Here is a 19,652-nt window from a genome sequence, read left to right on the forward strand (position 1 = left end):
GACAAACTGAACACACACAACAAGATTCATTTCCAAAACCTATTCAGTGTTCTATATAGGATTACATTTATTCCACGGCATTAAAGTGGTGTCACAATACGCAGAATCCGAGGAAAGCGTTTCCCTCGGGTGGTTGTGGGCTTCAAATGTGTTACCTTTGGATGAACTCTGGGAGAGCCACATTCATTGGCTGAGCCCCTGCTGTACCTGTGGTTAAAATCAAGAGGTGTTGACAGAACAGACAGGGGGAGGAGGGGCGGAGGCGGACAGAGGTTTTCAATAACCTGTGAAAACTTGCCATCTCTGTCACATAATTTCACAATCAATTTATGTGAAAAACAACCTTTTAAAACAGGGATTTGTGTAGATAATTAAATGGGAAGGTGTTGGAAACCATAAAATTGTAATGCAGTAGATGCACAAACAGCGATACAGTTGTTTGGGTGTGGAACGGATTGAAGATTGAAGACAAAGCGTCTGGACGTCAGGCACCATTAGGGAAAAAGCCACAAAGCAAATTGTATCATTATGCAGTGAACTTTGAAAAATTTCAACATCCAGAGACTTATCACCTCTGCTGGCAGCATGTAGTCAGAAATAACTCACTGTGGAGAATTTTTGACTGCCTCACTGGGGAGAATTGCTCAGATAAAAATGGGCTGGGACACATTGTCTGCCACTGCGCCTGACACATTAGAGGTACTGGAAGTTTCAGTTTAGATGACAAGTTCTGAGTTCAGCACCAACACAAAGGCTGTTTTCCCTCTTCAAAGGGGTTGAAGCTGTGCACTTGAAAGCAAAAGACAGCAAATGACTTAAAACAGTGTGTGAGATTGCACAATGCATGACGTTTGTGTTTCTGAATCTCGAGCATTGACAGCGTATCATGTTATGTTCTCTGTGAAAACAGGGGAAAAAAATAAGATTTGCAACACAAATGTGGTTAACAGCTCTGCGTTCAAAAGACAACAAGACTTCTCCAAACCACAGTTTAACTGATGAAAAACGACTGAATACCCCAGAGTCCACTGGCAATGAGATAACTGACTGTGATTGAAATGCACTATTCTTAGAGCTATTGTTTGGGAACACTAATTAGTTATTGATAAAGGGAACTCAGGGGAGAAAAAAAAGCGTTGAAATGTTTATGGGCGATTCGATTTTTTTCATTTCTTTGTTTTCCAAAGGCGGCACACAGTGGACTAATTAATTTTTGAAATGTTCCACCTATAAAAAGTAGCGTAAAATGCCTGATTACCACATCAAACTGTAGCAAAACTGATGCTTTTCACTTTCTAATTCCAGTGGGAGTTTTCCTCCTTATTATTCTTCAAACAGTGTGACGAGGTATTTATTAGTAATTATTCTCACAACACAGATGTGTCCTTCAAATGAAAAAATATCTAAACAGCGGTTGACAACAGAAAAAATAATATAGGGTCATTTGACCTCAGTTCTTTATGTTGCACTGGGTCATAGATGCAGCTGAAGAAGCAACAATAGTTGTATTAGCAATGTGTCAGTAGGTCTAATTTAACATTTTATTCTATACTGTTAATGCAACTTGAATGCTAACAATTACTATGTAGTGGGGATTTATTTTATGTGACGGCAGTCAAGCTGCAGGCAGTAGACAAGCCAGCTTCTGTAGAGCAAAATAATTGAAATGCGGTTTATTTTTGTCCATTTCCTTTGCATGCAATCTGCTTGAATGTTCATTGATTGACAGCTGATGGGCTTTTTTGAGCTTTACAGCACAACCCCCCCCCCCCCCCCCCCCCCCCCCCCCCCCCCCAAAAAAAAGAAATCACACACACACAAGAGGGAGAAAGAGAGAATGAGAAAAAAACAACCATCATCTCCTCTTCCAAATTTTGGGTGGGGTCCCTTTCGCTGCATGACTGGAGTGGTGGAGGGGGGTTGGGAGCCGTCAGGCGGCAGCTTAAACAAGCTAGGCCAAGCAGGGGTTGTTTGCTGGCTCTCCCAAAGCTGCCCATAAAAAAAAAAAAATGTGCACAGGAATTTTGTGAAAAGTTGAGAAAATCACACTTCACACGTTAGCAGCTGTACAACAAAGGAGTGGGACAGTGTGAAAACATAACATCCTGTATGGGCTGACCAGTGCTCCACGCAAAAGCAACAGCATCTGCTTTCATCTAGAAATTGTCTCCTGGGAAAAATCTGACTCACACGATGGATCAAATAGTCTCACTCTTCTATCCTGGTTGTTTTGCACTCAGTAACCCCTTTTTACAGATCAGGCTTGATTTCACTGTACTTTTTTTTTTTTCTTCCCCTATTGAGTGATGCCATGCGTAGGCGTGCCCCAGCCATGTAATGAGGGTCACCAGCCACAACTGCTGTTTATTCCACTGTCACTGTACATCCATCAGAGGGGAACACCATGTTCAACAGTGGGTGCCTGCAGGGGCTGAACTGAAAATGGCTTTATGTTTATACATTGTTGTCAAGCCAGGAAGCATGGTGGAATCCTGCTATCTTATGTTATGTTATGTTATGTTATGTTATGTTATGTTATGTTATGTTATGTTATGTTATGTTATGTTATGCTTAATGGTGGAATCAGTATTCAAAAGTAGAAATACCACAATGTAAAAGAAAATACTCCATAACAAATAAAAGTCCTGCGTTCAAAAGTATTATTTCATACAGAAGAATTGTCAGAAGCAAAATATACATAAAGTATCAAAAGTAAGTATTCATTCTGTGGAAGTGCCCCCTCCAGAGTGTTAGAGTACTAATACCGATACAGTAGTAAAACACTCATTAATGTGTAAACAGCATTTTAATGTTGTAGTTGATCAAAGTGGAGATTGTTTTGATTACTATATTGTTGGGTAATATATGATCCAATGCATCATTTATAAGCATATCATGGCTTGTAAAATCTTAATCTGCAAGGTAACTAGTAAGTATAGCTTTCAGATCAATACAGTGAAGTGAAACAAGTACAATATTGGCCCCTGCAATGTTGTGGAGTAGAGGTATAAAGTAGCATAACATGGTAACACTCAAGTAAAGTAAGTACCTCAAAATTGCACATAAGTACTGCACTTGAATAACTGCACTTAGTTACATTTCAGCACTGGTTATGTTAAGTTTTGGGGTTTTGTTATGGCTCTTCTACACACATTATTGTCACAGAGAACACAGAATTTCTTGCTATCTAATGGGTCACAAACATGCATATGACAATTAAATTTGTAAATCTATTTGTTGCCTTGACAATATCACAGCTCATCATCACATCGACCCCCGCAATTGGGTGGGTGCAATCACTCCATCTAGCAGCAGCTCCCAATCAGCTGAGCTGAGCGCTGAAAGCAGTCACATGTCTTATCTAGGTTTGTGTTTTTCCCCCTCCACGTGTCAAGATACACGAAGCAAAAGGCGGGACCAAAACAAAGCATCTGATTGGTCCACTGCGTGTCACCAGCTTATGGTCGCGAGGAGGGTTGTTCTCTTAAAGGGCCAGCCGCAATATTTTTTTTCCACTAACAACAATACAGAATGAGCTCAACATCTTATGCATTTTAAATCTGAAACAGTGTATATTTTTCACATTTTTAATAGGCGATTCAGGCATAAAATACCCAAATGACAAATGATTAATTTGGCAATTAAGATGATGTCAACCCACAGTGGTGCAATAAAACAAAATGCACTCAATACAGATATATGGTACTTGTGCTTTGAGTATTTCCATTTCATGCCACTTTATACTTCTACTCCACTCAGTTCAGATAGAAATGTAGTTTTTCAGCTATTTAACTATTGAGACTTTACACACAAAAATATGATTGCTCCACTACTTCCCATTTCCTTAAAATGCAAATATAAAGTCATTTTTAAGGCAAAGACACATTTTATCCCGGTCAGTATGCTGTATATGCATAACACTGATGAGTAGCTGACCCCCCCTCTCATAGTATTAACAAGGGGCGGGTCCCAGCAGTCGGGGCGGACCGTTTTTGACACAGAAAAAAACAACCTCACTCTAGTCAGCAAACATCCATGAGAGGCTGCAATGCAAAGAGGGATACAAGTCTCATCACCGGAGTCTGTTGGAAACAAGGAGTAACAGCAAGTTTGTCAAGATACCACCCATCACAACGGAAAGCGCGTTTGCTGGCGGTGAGTTTAACGGTCGCTTGTTCAAATTTACAACAAAAGAGAAGAAGAAGAAGAAATCGTGTCAGTGCCGTCGCGTGCTTTGCCGTTTGTGGGAGTTTGTCAACAAATGTGCGGGCATGCCCGGGCAGAGACGGGATGAGCGGATTTACCGGAGCGTTGGCATACGGCAGAGAGCATTTTTCTTTTTAATAGATGTATTTCTGCCCTGTTCTTCATATCAGCGAGGCTTTCTTCTCTCGTTTCAACGTACGAAGTGAATAAAGTGGAGAAATAACTGGTTTAATCCATGACAGCGCGCGTGTGGATTCTCAGCGTCCCGGTATTTAAAGGACAAACCGTTGGTCTGTAACGTTACTTTTGTGTTTTGTCATTACACAATGTTACGGCTAATTAGCGTTCAACACTAGTCATTGCATCAGTGTAAAATGACTTGTGATGGTTTTTTTCTATGTATTTTATGCAGAAGTAAGTAATATTTGCTTCGAGTGAGTGAACCTGTCGGCTTTCTTATCTCAGTTGTGTTGGTTTTGGGGAAGAGTTGTCAGGCGAAGTAACGTGAGAAAGTGTCAACGGAGGATAATGGCAGCGAGAAGCGTTAACCGTTATAAAACTGTCCTAAATGTTTCTGAAATCAGATGGTGGTCGCTGTCACATGTAGAAAATTAATCACAACTAAGGCTAAAGTTGTAGCTGCTTTATTTTAGACGAGGAAATAAATGATGCTTTAGCTGTGGTCGTTGTTGTTTTTAAATTCTGTTAGCTCCGTAATGCTTCGGTGTTGAGCTGTCGGACTTGGCGTCTTTACGCTCCGGTACAGCCCCGGGCATTGTGCTCCTGATGCGGATAACGAAGCAGCACATTCCCGGTGCTCCTCCGTAGCCCACATATAAACCACTCGAAACTAACTTAATTAAAATCCCAATTAGTTAGTCATTTCAGGATTACAATTGTAATCCCAGTGGTAACTTGCAACAACACCACCGAAATATAATTCACTTAACAGATAACGTTACAAATTATTCAGTTGGGCTTTGCTCTTGTCGTTTTCCAATGACAGGTAAAGCTCTGGGACTTTATTGGATCATGTCACTTTTATACCGATGTCCATAGGATATGTATTCCTGGTTACATAAAGCCAGAAGGTGAAATAGCCACAGAGCTCACCTTGTGTGCCCCTCTGCCTGAGTCCATGCATGGAGGAGAGCCCGGTGCACAGATGGTGCAGCAGAGGGAGCCACTCTCTTGTGCAGCTTTGAGCCTCTGACCAGCACTGTGGTGGCTGCCAGGCCTCCCTGCTGCCCTGGGCAGTGTGTGTCTCTGTGTGTAATGTCTTTCTGTGTGTCTCCCTGTCTCTGTTTGTTTTTTTATGTGTCTGACACTATGGTAATCTTGCCAGTCCTCTGTTGACTGCCAGTGGAAATTCAAGACAGGGCTTGACACAAAACACAAGTGCACATTTGATCTCAGTGAAACTTGCTGCATAGTTGCAGAGGTGCCCTTTTTGCTTGAGTAACATTACTTAATATACTACTTAATTTCCCTGGAGGAGAACTTAATACAGAGTAGGTCTGTGTTGAATATCAGTAATGCACAATTAATTAGTGGGCATTGGTGAAATTGACTAATTTATCACAAATGTCCCTGGAACAATGGATGTCACAGGATTTGTTGGTCAATATTGTATTTTAAACACACAGACAATCTGATAACCAGACAGTGTTTTTCCATTGCTGTTCAGAATTGCGGTTTCCTCCTGTGACTCCATATAATATGACATCATGCAAAGGGACACTTTAACAGAGAGATATACAACTGGGGCCGCCACACTCAGTAAACACAATACCAGTGTATCCAGTTTCAACTTTTGCATTTGCCAGTCAACCAAGCCCATTTGTCTCCACTTACACAACAAAAGGAAAAGACAGACACCCATGACAAAAAGATGAAACAGTAGTTCAGATTGTGGCATGTGGCCAACAAGGAAGAAGAGTGCAAGTGTTTGCGTTCAGCAGGCGCAGTAAAGGATGGAGTGAAACTCGTTATCTCCCTCATGAAACGGCTGCTGCACGCAGCACATGACAGTCTAGCCAGAACTTTGGTTTCACTGAGGTTTCACTCACACACCACCTGCTGCTGTGTGTGTGTGTACTGATTGTGTAGACAGGCAACTATCCAGTGATTGTGTGGTTGAAAGAGAGAGAGGGGGGGGGGGGACAAGGAGCATAGGTCTTACTGTTGAGCAGCATACTTGTGCAGGAGGACCCTAATCCCCTGACTGCTCTGCTCTGTGGCACACTGTTCCAGATTAAGGTAACTCTGAGGGGAAAAAAGCCTCTCGGGTGGATATTTTGGCACTCAATTACAATTTGGCACATTATCAGGAACAGCTTGGCAAAATCTGCTGCGGCAGGGTGGCAGATCTGGCGTGGCATTTTTAGCCGCCCACTGGGTCCCCCTACACAGGGTGTTTCCATACATGATGCTTCTGTTGCTACTAATCACTATATTATAAAAGAGCTTTAGCTAAATCTGGCCCCTTTTATGTTTATTACCTCACTTAACATATGAATTTACATTGGCAGATCCAGCTTTGCTCCTGACTCAATCCATCTCTGCTTGTTTGTTTTCAGCATTACCTCACACAACATAAGCCTCTTACCAGGCATTATGGTGACTAATGATTTATTTCCTTTTAATGTAGGCAGAAACTTTGCTAAAGGGTAAAGTTTCCACTAATAACAGGATGATATTTGGCACATTTTGTTTGGTCTTGAAACAAATCACACCCAAATTACCTGCGAAGCAAAGATCATAAACACATTCTCACAAATACATTTAATATTTACCCGACCAAAGCAGTTTCAAACACTTATTCTAAAGTTTCCATCACGTGTCCCCTTATCCCCTCCAGGGAGTTTACCGCTAAGGCGTCGGATGGATGATGAGGAGGAGGACATGTCACGGCCCATCTCGCAGCCCTGGGGAACGCCCTTTAGGGACGTCAAATACGAAAACCGAGCCACGCAGATCGCCGGACAGGCCCTCCCTACTGTCACCGCTGCTGTGCCCACGTCGCAGAGCCACAATAACAACAGCATCAGCATCAACGCGCTGTCCTGCGGCTTGCCTCGCATACCCTTTCACGGTAAGGAGGGGCGAGATATTGTGAGCCTGCTTACGGTTTTAGAAACTGAGTGTACAGAATTGAATTAAGTATTTGTCACTCTGATTATCTGGTGGGTCAATCGCTGGAAACTGTCCTCAAAGCTCCAAATGATAAAAATTGATTTCAGACAGTTTAAGATGAGAGCTACACTCTGGTGTTTTCATTTTTCTTGGTCTGTGAGACAAACTGAATTCCATATAAAATTATTAAAGCAAAACAGATAGGCCTAGAAATTAATTTTCCTTGTAGCTGGGCGATCCCCTAGTAGTGTAAAATGCCTACTGAGAACTTGAGAAACATGCTATTCTAAGAAACAGTTTGTTTACTGTGTATATTTAAGTTTATCTGTCTTACATAATACCCAGTAAATATGTACTTAACCTTAAATTTGATAAATGATAATCACATTCTAGCCTTTGTGGTGCTGGAATTTTATTTTTTTGCATTATTAAATAGCATTTATTGAATAAGAAAAAATAAAAACAGACAACAATAATTTCATACATACATAAAGGTACATACCCACACTAATACGTCCATCAGTTTTAATTCAATATTGTTTTCCCGTGTCTAATCAAATCAGTGTGACATCACCCTAATTGAATTGAATGGACGTTGAAGTAGGAGGTTGTTTGTTTGTTGACTCAGTGTCAGTGTGTGAGAGGTACATATTGTTCTGTGTTTAAAAGTCATCAATACATAAACACCACTGACTCTTACTACCCCGTCGTTCATTGTAATCTAACCAGTAATGGATGTCATGCACTTGGCCCAGCGCCATTTCTTCTCCCTAAACAGTCCCTAGCGCTCCGTTTTGGTAGGGATGTTATGGCCCACGATGAGACAGAATAGCGGGGCATTCTGCACATGATAATATAAAAAAATTGTTTTCCCTCCAAGTGGCATGACTGCAGAGGCGCATGCTCAAGGCAATGAGTAAACTCAGTGACACAGCCCACAGAAAAGAAGCAGTTCACTGAGGCCGTTGTTGATTTAATAAGGTGTTTGAGTTTCCCACCTACTAACACTCTTTCTTGTTTGTGGACTCTTCAGTTGTACTCAGAGTATGTACCTTGTAATTTGTCCATCCACGGGAAGATATGATAAAACCTGTTCGGGTTTCAGAAAGCATTACGGCAGCAGTGTAAAGTACAGCAAATGCTGTATGTTTGACTAAGCTAGTCATACACAGCTGTGTTTGAAGTAACAGTAAATCAAGATAGCTTGGCTTATTCTAAGATTTAGCCGTATACTCATCTGACAATAAAAACCTCTCTCAGCATTTTAGACAATGAACACAAGTTTTAAGAGGCTTGATACTTTCCTTTTAGGCAACGCTGGATTACGCTCACATTTCCCCGCTCAGTTTGAGCCTATGGAGGACCGGGGAGAGAGGCAAATTGAAGAGGAGGAGGAGGAGGGGAGAGGGCAGGAAGATGACAGGATGGCAGAGAGGCCCGAGGAACAGGCAGGGGTGAGCGTCGAGGCGCAAATTGGCCGAAAACTTCGGGAGATCGGAGACAAGTTCCACCAGGATCACGTTGAACTGGTAAGCCAGAGGTGGATCCGTCAGTGTCCATACAGCTTGTATGCACACTCAAGCACAAAGTGTGAAAGTGCCAACTGTATGAACACACGTGGACTTATATTACCCTAAAGAAGACACAGATTTTTGCACATTTCCTAGAAAGTGCTGCTGCAAGTGACACAGGGTGTAAGTGGCTGCTAGGACACACATTGTATTTTCTTGTGGAACAGAGTGTAATGCAAACTTGAGACAAAAAGTTTGTGTGTGTGTGTGTGTGTGTGTGTGTGAACTCTTTGTGCTTGTCAGCTTTTACTTGATTGGATACAAGGTTCACAGCTACCTTGTGCAAGTTTGCAGCTCACTCTTGGGAAGAAAGGGACAGAACATTTTGCCAGCTGGATTGGCCACAACCCACACAGGATAAAAATAGCCTGAGCAGTGATTCAACCGCTTTCTTGGCCACACTGAAGGAAAAATCCTAAATCACTAATAAGGCAGGATTTAGTCATTTCATACATGATACTTAAACTAAGAAACTAATATCACAACGATCTGTTACAAAGACATTTTTGATTGACATTGATTCTTAGTTTGACGTTGTGGTCAGTGTCATCTGTGTCATATAAACCACAGAAACAGTACACTTGAACTGAACAGATAGATTACACTGCCAATACTGTGTCAGTAGCACTGATACCGTGTCATTACAGTCAAAAGGAATATTAGGGTTAAGTTTCCTGGTCTACAAAGACAGAAGAAAAGAAAACAAATGAGTGAAATCTATGCTCTCATCTGTCCCTGTAATTGTACTGTAATTTAAAAGATAAAATCAACTTTCTGTTTGTTTCTTGTGTGCTTTTCCTGAAACTAGACAGTTTTGCATATCAAGTGTGCTGTATACTGAACAGTCCACATGAAGCACCAAAACTGGGACGTGCCGAGGCTTTAGGGATGATGAAGCGATTAAAAGTAGAGGCTCACTGTTGCGCAGCTCCCCGGGGAATAGTTAAGGATATATTCCCTGTGTAGTTCATGTTCTGTAGCTAATTGTGCATGTCAAGAAAAAAAAAATCCACATGGAAATATGGCAGGACAGCCTCACGGATGTCTTTAAACTTAAGAGATGAAAACATGTTCCATCTACAAGGCTGCACGCACACTTCTCTGTTCTCCCTCTGCAAGGCTTGGTATCACAGTGTTTTTGATAACAGGTCAGGGGGGCGGCTTATATCAGTGTTTGGAAAGCAGTTACCGGACTGACTGAGAGCTAACACTGGTCACATGATCGCAAACTTTGTTAATGAGTACAAATATACTGGGAGGGGTATCAAGTTTCTTATCTGCTGCTGTGACTGTTTTGCCATGGGGTCTGTGTGGATAACAAAGGTGTGGTTTATAAGTTTTGCAAAGCACTTGACTCTGTGGTTAGTGGAGAAGGAGATACATATATATATGTAAAAATCTTAACAAAAACCACTAATAGATTAAGAAAGAGCACGTCTGATCGATGCGACTGTCACGAACAGGAGTGAGCAGCATGTCTGTGTCTGGGTAGACTCGGCCGGCTGTTTATATGCTCGTCTAAAAATAGAGTCTGACTCACACACTTATAGACGCAGCCAGTAACATGACGGCTACCCACAATACCTCAGTTGTCCCGCTGACTGTCTCAGTGTGTGCGTCTTTGTGTGTGTTTTGGTTTGTGTGTGTGTGTGTGTGACTGTGCGACAGAGAGATAAGAGAGAACATTTTCTTTTTTGTCTGCGAGGCGCTCGAGTTGGTTTTATCCTGCAGGATCTGATACTGCTGTTGTAGGAATATTCCAAAGGGAGAATAAGTGATCCTTTATGATATCCAATCACTTCTCTGCTTCTATTGTTGGACTTTTTTCACTTATTTCTCTGAGGCAGAAGTTGCCAGTGTGGGCTAATGTGTGGGTTTTATGTTTACGTGAAGCAGATTGTATTTGTGGTTTGAGTCTTATCTGTCAGTTTTGACTACTTTCGGGTGCAAAGTGTGCCCATTAAAATGATAATCCCCTCCAAACATGCACATTGTCAGTTTTCTTAATCGTCAGAGTGCATTAACCTAGAAAGGGCGAACAAAATACACACCGTTCTCTGCTACCCACGCAAATGAGAGCAGAAAGATGAGCCTCATGTGGAACCAACCAGAATACTGTTTAAATAAGCTCAGCACTGTAGAATTAAGGCAATTAAGGACAATTAGGGTTACATTTAGCGGTGCTGGTTCAATGCAGTTCAGTCTGCTAGTTCTGCATCAAATAGCCTGTGGCAGCCTCTGATTGCTAGGCTGGTAAAGACCTTGATGGGGAGAGCAGAGAATGAGATTGTAACGAGAATGCTTATGCAACAGGCTGCAACATCTGAGCGCTGGCTGTTGCCAGTGGGAGCTGTGCAGGATCAGAGATGGGGGGTTTGGGGGGGGGGGGTTGCAGGGTGCAGCAGGAACCCCTTCATCTGTCTGTAGTCCACAGGTTCTGCACACCCCAATAGGAAATAACAGAGCTGGGAGAAGGCTTTTCCAAAGGAGGGAACAGTTCCAGTTTCCTTTGCTTTGTTTTGGTAATTTTTCAGCTGACTTCGCTATTACAAGAGAGCTGTGATGAAACATGTAGCACGTTCTCTGAAAGGGTTTCACTTTGAGGTTCTTGTTTAGAAGTCAACACTGCAGATTTAATAAGAGGAACTGTCTAAAGACTGAGGTAGGGAGACTTGAGTGATGAGAGACAGCTCCTGGGGGTTAGAAATGTCTTGTTCTTCAGTCATCGGCCTGTAGAGTTCCTCTCATCTAGTCCATCCTCCGTATTCTCCCCCTAAACAATAACATTGCACCTGATACATTCGGCAGACGTATCAGGCAGGACCTGCGTGCAACAGACGTGTTTGCTAGACACAAGTTAATGTTGTGGAAACATCCAGCCCCCCTCGGTCATATGGTTTTGGCTCACAGGGTTTACCACAGTTCACAACGCTTTACCTCAAAAACCTGTTGTGATGAAATCGGAGAATGCAAATATAGATCTGTGAAGTGATTTTCACAACCGATAAAAGTCGGACAAGTGTAGTAATTGTGATTAAGCACTGTCCATGTGGAATTTTAAAAATATCTAACGTCTTCCTCCTTGATGCTAATAAGTTCTTGTCTTATTTTTCTGTCTCCTTGCAGTTCATGAGGCACCAGAGACAAAACCTGCCTGTCTGGATGCGCCTTACGATGGCCCTGTTTGGCTTTCTGTTTCCAAGACAGGCCGTCATCCCCCGCCTGAGAGGAGAGCAGAGATGAGGGGACTTCCTGCTGGTCCTTGCCTCGGCCCTTGTCCCCCTCCTCCCCTCATATATAGACAAGGGACCAGACTTAAAGAGATGGCACTGTAAGATGGAACACGGGTTTGGATTTTGTTTTCTAATTGAATATGAAGATGCGATGAAGAAAACACTGGTCACCGCTGGACGGAGACTGATTACAATTCTTTTTTTTGTTGTTTTTTTCTGGGTTTTTTGGGTTTTTCGCCTCTCCAAGAAGAAGCCATTGTGTTTGAAGAGATATTTTCGAAATATTTGTAAGATTGCCTATTTTGTACAGTAAACTGCTCTTTGTATTTGGTATTTCAAGTCTTGAAGGACCTCCATCAGTCCAGGGAATGCCTTATTCTCTCCTGCCACAGTACAACTCTTTTGCGTCAAGGAGATCATAAGAAAGAGATTTAAGATTAGGCCATGTTTTTGGCGACAAACTGTGGATGTGGACATTTCTGTGCTGAAGTTACTGACTTAAAACCTTGAGGACTCGAGGCACGTTTCTAATTTATTCTCAGAAAAACAATAAGCCCTGTACTTATCCTTTACTGTTCCACACTGGCTAATTTGAAAATGGTTGTCACAACATTGTGGCGGTGTTGCACAACTGTGTTGCACTGCTATGTTTTACCAACTTCCACTGTAGATGTAGAGACATTGTATCAACCTGTGTCTTTTTACTGGTGTCGGCCATCAGCATCTCCACCTCCAGTACCACTCATCTTGTTAGAAGTGGCCTAATCCCACTGTGTAGATTCAGATCCTGTTGATTTAAAGCATAAATGCATGCATACTTGAATTTAGGTGTACTGCAGATATTTTAGTCAAGTGACTTCAAGACGCAACATCGTAATTGTGATTACTCTTTCAATCCGTGATCATGTGTTTGTGGGAGTGTGTGCTTACTGTTTCCAAAATCTGCTGTAATTTTGAAACCAAATAAGCACAAACAAAGTCGAACAAGTCTCACTTGTGGGATTACAATCAGGGAACTGGAAACAATCAGACAGCTGAAAATATTTGGAAAAAGTGTCATTTTCTAAAGCTTTTCAGGAGTTTGACAATCACAAATTTGCCCTTTGCTGCATTGTGGGTCGCCTGTGAGAGAGATGAAACTAGGGTGAGCAATATTCAAGCCAGTAAAAGGAGTAAAAATCTTAGGGATCAGTTGCTTTTGCAATCAAACTGACATCTATAGAAGGACATTTCCCACAACATGGTTGTGTTCTTAATGAAATACACATCTTAACAAATATCTCTACCACTTTGTTACAGAAAAACACTTTGGGTTAAAGTTACAGAAATGCATTTTTATTTTATTTCACTCCAGTTGTATCTAAATGTATGAAATATCTCAACTCAACCTCTCATACAAGTGCTTTCTTTCACCAAACGGCCAGTGCTTCACTGACAACTTAGTAAGAACAGCTTTTGTACAGTTCAGACACCGTTTTTATCAACACAGACACATCGGGGCAGATATTTTATACACCCTCGTGTGACGACTGCAGCATTTTGTGCAGCAATTTGCAATGACACAGCCACTGTTCTTCAATGTAAGGTTTAACATGGAAAAAGTCTGAGGACTCAAAATAAGAATTTCTCAGTAGATGTATTATTTCAGTCTGTTGTAGATTCATATGAACTTTTGAAGACACTGATGGGTTTTATTCTTCTTTGTTTTCTTCAGGGAGTAGTTAATAAACATGTTGGTTACCTGGTGCTTGTTACAAGCTGCCTTTGTTGACAGAGGAATCCATACATACTTCATTCATGCTGTCAGTCTTTGATTGATGCAGTAGATGACGCTCAACAAGCAAAGATGTTTCATTAGTGTTTCCATTTTCCAAAGCAGTTTTTTACTCAACATGGAAGTGTGTTACAGATTGTCAGGAGGGTTTTTTTTTCCTTTACATGAGTCGCTGAACCAAATGTTTGTTTCCTGCAAACACTGAACGCTGAGCCAATTCAGATAGTTGTGACACACTCGCTGGTCTTCAGTCCAAAGCCTCTGGTTCTCTCTCACCCAACATCTTGTTTAACTACTCCCTGACCTTAACGAGAACAAGTTTCATTTTGTTCGGTTTCTTTGAGATAATTTATTCTAATTTATTTTTGTGTATATTTGCTCAGTGCTACTGTATAGATTGCTATCTCAGTGTGTACAGTCCTTTTTCTTCTCATTGTTGATGTGCATTCAGTTGTGTGTTAGATGCCAGTGTGTGGAGAGGTTGGACTAAAGCCATGTGCCTCGTGCGTTCTCACACGCACGGTGTGAGTCTTTATGAATCACGTGAACAACAGACAATCAAATGTACAAAATGTGCCTTGTGAGTAACAGACCTGCCACATCATCATCAACACTTGGCATAATTACCCAAAGTCACTGGTAACAGCTCTTGTTTCAGTTGGGCTCTGTGAGATCAACAGATACAATAGCGTTGGCACAGACAGTACAGCGTGTTCGTTGTGCCTTGATACAAAAAAAAAAAAAAATCCAGTTTGATTCCTCACATCAGCTCACGAGGCACAGGCTCAACCTTTGACATCTCTCAGCACGGAACGGCGAGTTTCACCACGCAAAACCTTCTCAAAGTCAGAAACGACTGTTTGCAATCAATGTGCACTGTAAAAACAACAATTTTCTTACCTGTATACTGTATTTTGCGCCTCTCTGTTTCTACTCCTGTGCTGAACTTCCCCTCTAGATTCTTGAAACTTTTTAAGATCTGTAATATGCTGGATCTGGCCTGGCTAGTCTGGGTTTTTGTGCTTTATTATCTACAATCTAGTAGGGCTGTGGGTTTACATTTGAAGGAGGAATGAGCCACCATGGTGCCCAGTATTATTTGTATGTGAGGTGGGTTGAACAGCCATCCAGTCGGTGTGGTGTTGATCTGAGCCTGTCGTCGTTACCAACCACTGCTGCAACCCTGACGCAAATGAAACATTCGTTATACGTTCAACCTTCAGTGTCTTTAATATCAAATTTCTTCGATCGGTTTTTTGAACATCCAAGAAAGAATGCATCTTTGCTGTCAAGTGCTGTGATTTGGTGTTTTTTATACATTAGACATGAATTTGACAGCTATTATTATATCTATATTCAAAATTTTAACAAAAATTTTCCATACCTTTTTGTAAGAAGATGAAGAAAGAACTACAACAACAAAACTTTTTTGCTTTTTTATGATTGCTTTTTTTTCAATGTTGTGGCATTTTTCACTTTTGGATATTGCCAAGTCTGCTGTGTCACTCTCAGTTCAAGGGCTTTTTTTCAATATATGTAAATGGAGTAAAAATGCATGTCCAACATTCCTGGAAAAAAAAAAATCTGTATCTTAAGGGTTTGAATGTAAGTTAATGGAGTGAAAACCACAATATCTCTGTTAATACATGAACTGAACAGTGGAACTTATTTCAGACTCCTGTGCTGCGCGCCAGGGAGTTTGTATTGTCTTCACATTGCTTTCTTTACATTCAGAGTGGTCTCAAGGATTTCACATTCATGTGTCCTATGAAGTGAGACCCAGTCCAGATGTAGCAGTTTTCATTCAAGCATTGGCTGTGTTATCTTTGGGACTGCTCTGTGTCTACTGCACACTTTCAAACAGCGCAGGACATGGAGGGATGGAGGGAACAGAGGATGGGGGATGTTTGTTCTTTTTCTAGTGCAATATGCTGTACATAGGAGCTTGGCTCTCGAAATCTTACAATTTCTTGTTAAATGGGTACTTTGCTGTTTTTTTTTTCATTAAAACTTTATTGACAATTGAAACAGCCTGTGTTTTGTTTCTTATTTTAAAAGCAGTGTTCACACACATACAGTAAACAACATTTTTAAGCGCACACACAGTGTACAGCAGTAGTAGGAAATGTAGAGTTCATACAGTTCAGTCAGAGACACTCACATCAGGGAATTGACCATTTATAGCAAATCTGAGCAGCGACCAGGACTCTGCTTGAGAGAGCTAATCCCTGCTACTAACTGAAAACTACTAGAGAAGTAACTACTGAATGTAAATACATTGAAAGGCTATTACTGTAAAATGCAGAACATAAATTGGTTAAAAAAAAGTTCAATTCAGTGAAAGTGTCTCACTTAAACCCACACTCATAAGTCACCCACATCATACAAGACAAGACTCAGGTTATGTACATTAATAAAATACCACCAGGACCAGTTTTAAGAAATAGTGAGCCTCTTAAGTTATGTAGGCAGCAGTATCAGCAAGGACATCAAAGGACATCACAGCAAGATTGGGGAGAGAGTGTTTTACTCTGTGAGTCCTAGCAATATAGCCTGAAAACAAAGGATAAAGGATTTATATGTAAGAGCAACATCAAGTCCATCATAATGCACACCAGGGTTCTCCATGTGTGAAGGACTGAAGCATTCTAAAATGGCGCTTGAGATATGGCATCTTCTGGCCTAACAAACAAACAAAAATGACCTTGAGTAGAGCTGTGATGGCCAGATTTTTTCAGCTAGCCAAGAATAGTTTAACTTGAGGGGAGACTCAACATGTTGCCAAGCCAAGGATATGGGGAAGGAGAAGGGAATGATGGAGGTGGGGAGGGGGGGAAATAACGGCTCATGGCGTTATGTCCCACAGGGGAAGAAGAGGATTAATCCTAATCCTAAAAATGAGAAAATGCAGCTGAATCAGTATGTGAGGGAAAGGAAATAGTTTGACACAATACAGCATTATAAATGAATGTTTCCACTTTTAAAGAGATCAGAAAGTGAATAGTTCTCACAGTGGGTCCTAAAATAATTTGAATTTTTAATCAACTCTAGTCATTTGTGCATCAATAAAACATGACTTCACAAGTCACAACCAGTGACAATTCACACTCACTGAATGAAAGCTACTTTCATGACTAGACACCAGTTATTTAACCCCTATTGAAAGTCCCTAAAAAGTTAATTTAGCATGAACAATAGAGGCATTTCATAAGCCCTGGGAACTCAGCGCTGCTCTTTTACATGCTCTTCCCTCAGGGGAGAAAGGTGCAACCTTACATAAACTGTGATTCACTTTTCTGTCACCGAATTTCTAAAGCACTCTCCCTCAGGCAGCTGCCTTGTGCAGACAGGGGCAGCAAGGAAGGTTAAAGGAGTTTATACACACACATAGCCTCAGGAAAACTGAGAATCCACGCTTCCAGAGAGGGCCTGACCTAAACCTCATAAAGATATGAACACATTGCAGTGTTTTGTGCTGCTTGGAGAGCTGACATCAGTTGATATTATAATGTTTCAAAAGCAGTTACAACTGTCACCTTTGGGGCATTAACTTGTTTTAACTGCTCACACAGTCATTACATGTTTTTTCTGCTTTTGCAAACAGTGTATTAAGGTATGTGAGAGTCACTGTATGTTTAAACACGTTCAACACAAATCACTTGCAGACAGTCTGCCTGCCCTTTATTTGCATAGAACAAGACTGTTGTGGCTTTCCAATAAGTCCGCATGTTGACAAACTTAACTGATGCGTGCTGTAGGCCTCAGCGGTGTAACGCAAAAAACAATTACAGTGTCCAGACGTTTACCTTTGCTTTTGCTAATCCATTTATTGCTTACAACTATTTACACTATTTGCAGACACCATGGCCACAGTCAAACAACTATATGCCACACCTGGCTGCATTTTCCTTCCTGTATAAATGCAATCCATTTATAGGTAACTGCCTCCAGTGTACAAAAAGTGTATCACACCAAATAAACACTAAAGCAAATTAATGGATAAATGGCTCTTACACTCCGGCCCCTAATTGTTAGGCAGGCAAACACAAGAATTCTAAACAATACAAACAAAGAGCCATTAAACACACATAATGTTCTTAGGGTTAGAGGTAACCAGTATTTGTATACACAAACAGTTAGACATTAATAGGCAAAATTTGGTTACAGTTCTTTCCGTAAGGTTACACTTTGTTTTGAAACAAACAGATCATACAACACCATTTTTGTCAGGAAAGGTTTTCAGCACTGTGCCAAGTAGCCAAGAGCCACAAGGAGCAGTCAAATCCACTACTAAGACTATCCCCAGGAATGAGACTTTTTTTCTCTTGGTTCCCTTTTTGCTGTTCCTGAAGCAAAGGAAGATACTCCTGCACCCACTGTTTCCAGAACAAATCTGAGATATATTGAACCTGTTCCCACCTTCTTTTCATATAAAGATCTTGTTTTACAAACAGTCCTCGTGGTAAGGCACGTTTGCCTTTCATGAGGAGAATGTGACTGGGCGTTAAAGGTTCAAGATCATTGGGATCCTTGGACAGCTTAGTGATGGGCCAATCGTTAAATATGGCCTCAACTTCACAGAGAACTGTGGGAAGTCCATCATCATCCAGTGTCCACTGATGCAAAATGGAGCTGAACACCCTTCTGATCATGCGAATGACACGTTCCCAAGCACCACCGTAGTGTGATGCTAATGGTGGATTAAAACTCTATCTGATTCCATGTTGAAGTAGTGCTCCCTGTATTTTGCTGTGATTTAATCCTGCAAGAGCCTCCCTAAGTTCTCCTTCTGCGCTAACAAAATTGATGCCATGGTCCGATCACATATGAGAAACTTGGTCTCTTCTGCTCAGAAATCATTGCACAGCATTAGTGCATGCATCAGTGTCCAGTGAGTTTGCCACCTCTAGGTAAACAGCTCTGCTTGCCAAACAAGTAAAAATCACTCCATAGCATTTGCACAGGCTTCTCCCTCTCTTCACCTCAGCTGACCTGAAATAATCGACTCCAACACTCATAAACGGAGGGAGATTAGGCAAAATCCTTTCCATTGGCAGGTCTGCCATTTGTTGTTCACCTGCTCTTACAGTGTAGCATCTACAAGTATAGCAGTAAGATATGATTTTCCTTATTGTTGAATGAGCATTTGTAATCCATTTCTTCCTCCTTAGTTTGGTAGTGTGTGGTTTCTTCCACTATGCCCCAGTTATTGGTGAACATGCCTAAGGATGAGAGTTGAGATACACTGATCATTTCAAAGGATGAGTGGATGCTTGGTTTCTTCTGGCAGTGCTACCCCACTCAGTCGTCCTCCATCTCTAAGTAAACTATCCTCCAGGCATGGATTGAGTTTGTAAATAGGACTTTCCTTTCTGACTGCAGACTTTCCAGATGAGAGTGCATCAATTTCCTCCTTGAACCGCTGCTGCTGAGTGTAGCGAATGATCGAAATTTCTGCCTCCACAAGGTCATCTGATGAAACATGCTGACCCCCAAATGCACTTCTGACCTTCATCTCCAACAGCATATGAGTGGATGGGTTATTTGCATAAGAAGCCTGAAACTCCTTTCTCTTTTGGCTTATTTTCAAAAGAGTCTTCTTTACCTTGAGGAACCAGGCAACTGCAACCTTGAGCCGCCTCCAGTCTGAGAAATAAGTGATTAGTTGGTCAGTAGCGTTAAGTGAGTCCTTTACAGCATTCACAATGAAGTCTTTCTTGACTTCTGGGTCAT

The 19,652-nt window shown here is 41.4% G+C and overlaps 1 protein-coding gene across 3 annotated transcripts; it reads left to right on the forward strand.

Annotated features, from left to right (window-relative positions):
* The first annotated feature begins 4,006 nt into the window (after window positions 1–4,006).
* Window positions 4,007–14,682, forward strand: bmf2 (BCL2 modifying factor 2). 3 transcript variants are annotated; one of them, XM_067572012.1, is made up of 4 exons: window positions 4,007–4,155; window positions 7,067–7,300; window positions 8,653–8,870; window positions 12,039–14,682. In XM_067572012.1, exons 2-4 carry the CDS (start codon window positions 7,090–7,092, stop codon window positions 12,153–12,155), a joined length of 546 nt encoding a protein of 181 aa, XP_067428113.1. In that variant the 5' UTR covers window positions 4,007–4,155; window positions 7,067–7,089; the 3' UTR covers window positions 12,156–14,682. The 3 variants fall into 3 exon arrangements, with proteins under 3 accessions (XP_067428113.1, XP_067428112.1, XP_067428114.1); XM_067572011.1 differs by lacking the exon at window positions 4,007–4,155 and adding an exon at window positions 4,201–4,496; XM_067572013.1 differs by lacking the exon at window positions 4,007–4,155 and adding an exon at window positions 6,396–6,825.
* Window positions 14,683–19,652: the final 4,970 nt, after the last annotated feature.

This window comes from Thunnus thynnus, chromosome 18, assembly GCF_963924715.1.
Source record: "Thunnus thynnus chromosome 18, fThuThy2.1, whole genome shotgun sequence".
In the NCBI taxonomy this organism is placed as follows: Eukaryota; Metazoa; Chordata; class Actinopteri; order Scombriformes; family Scombridae; genus Thunnus; species Thunnus thynnus.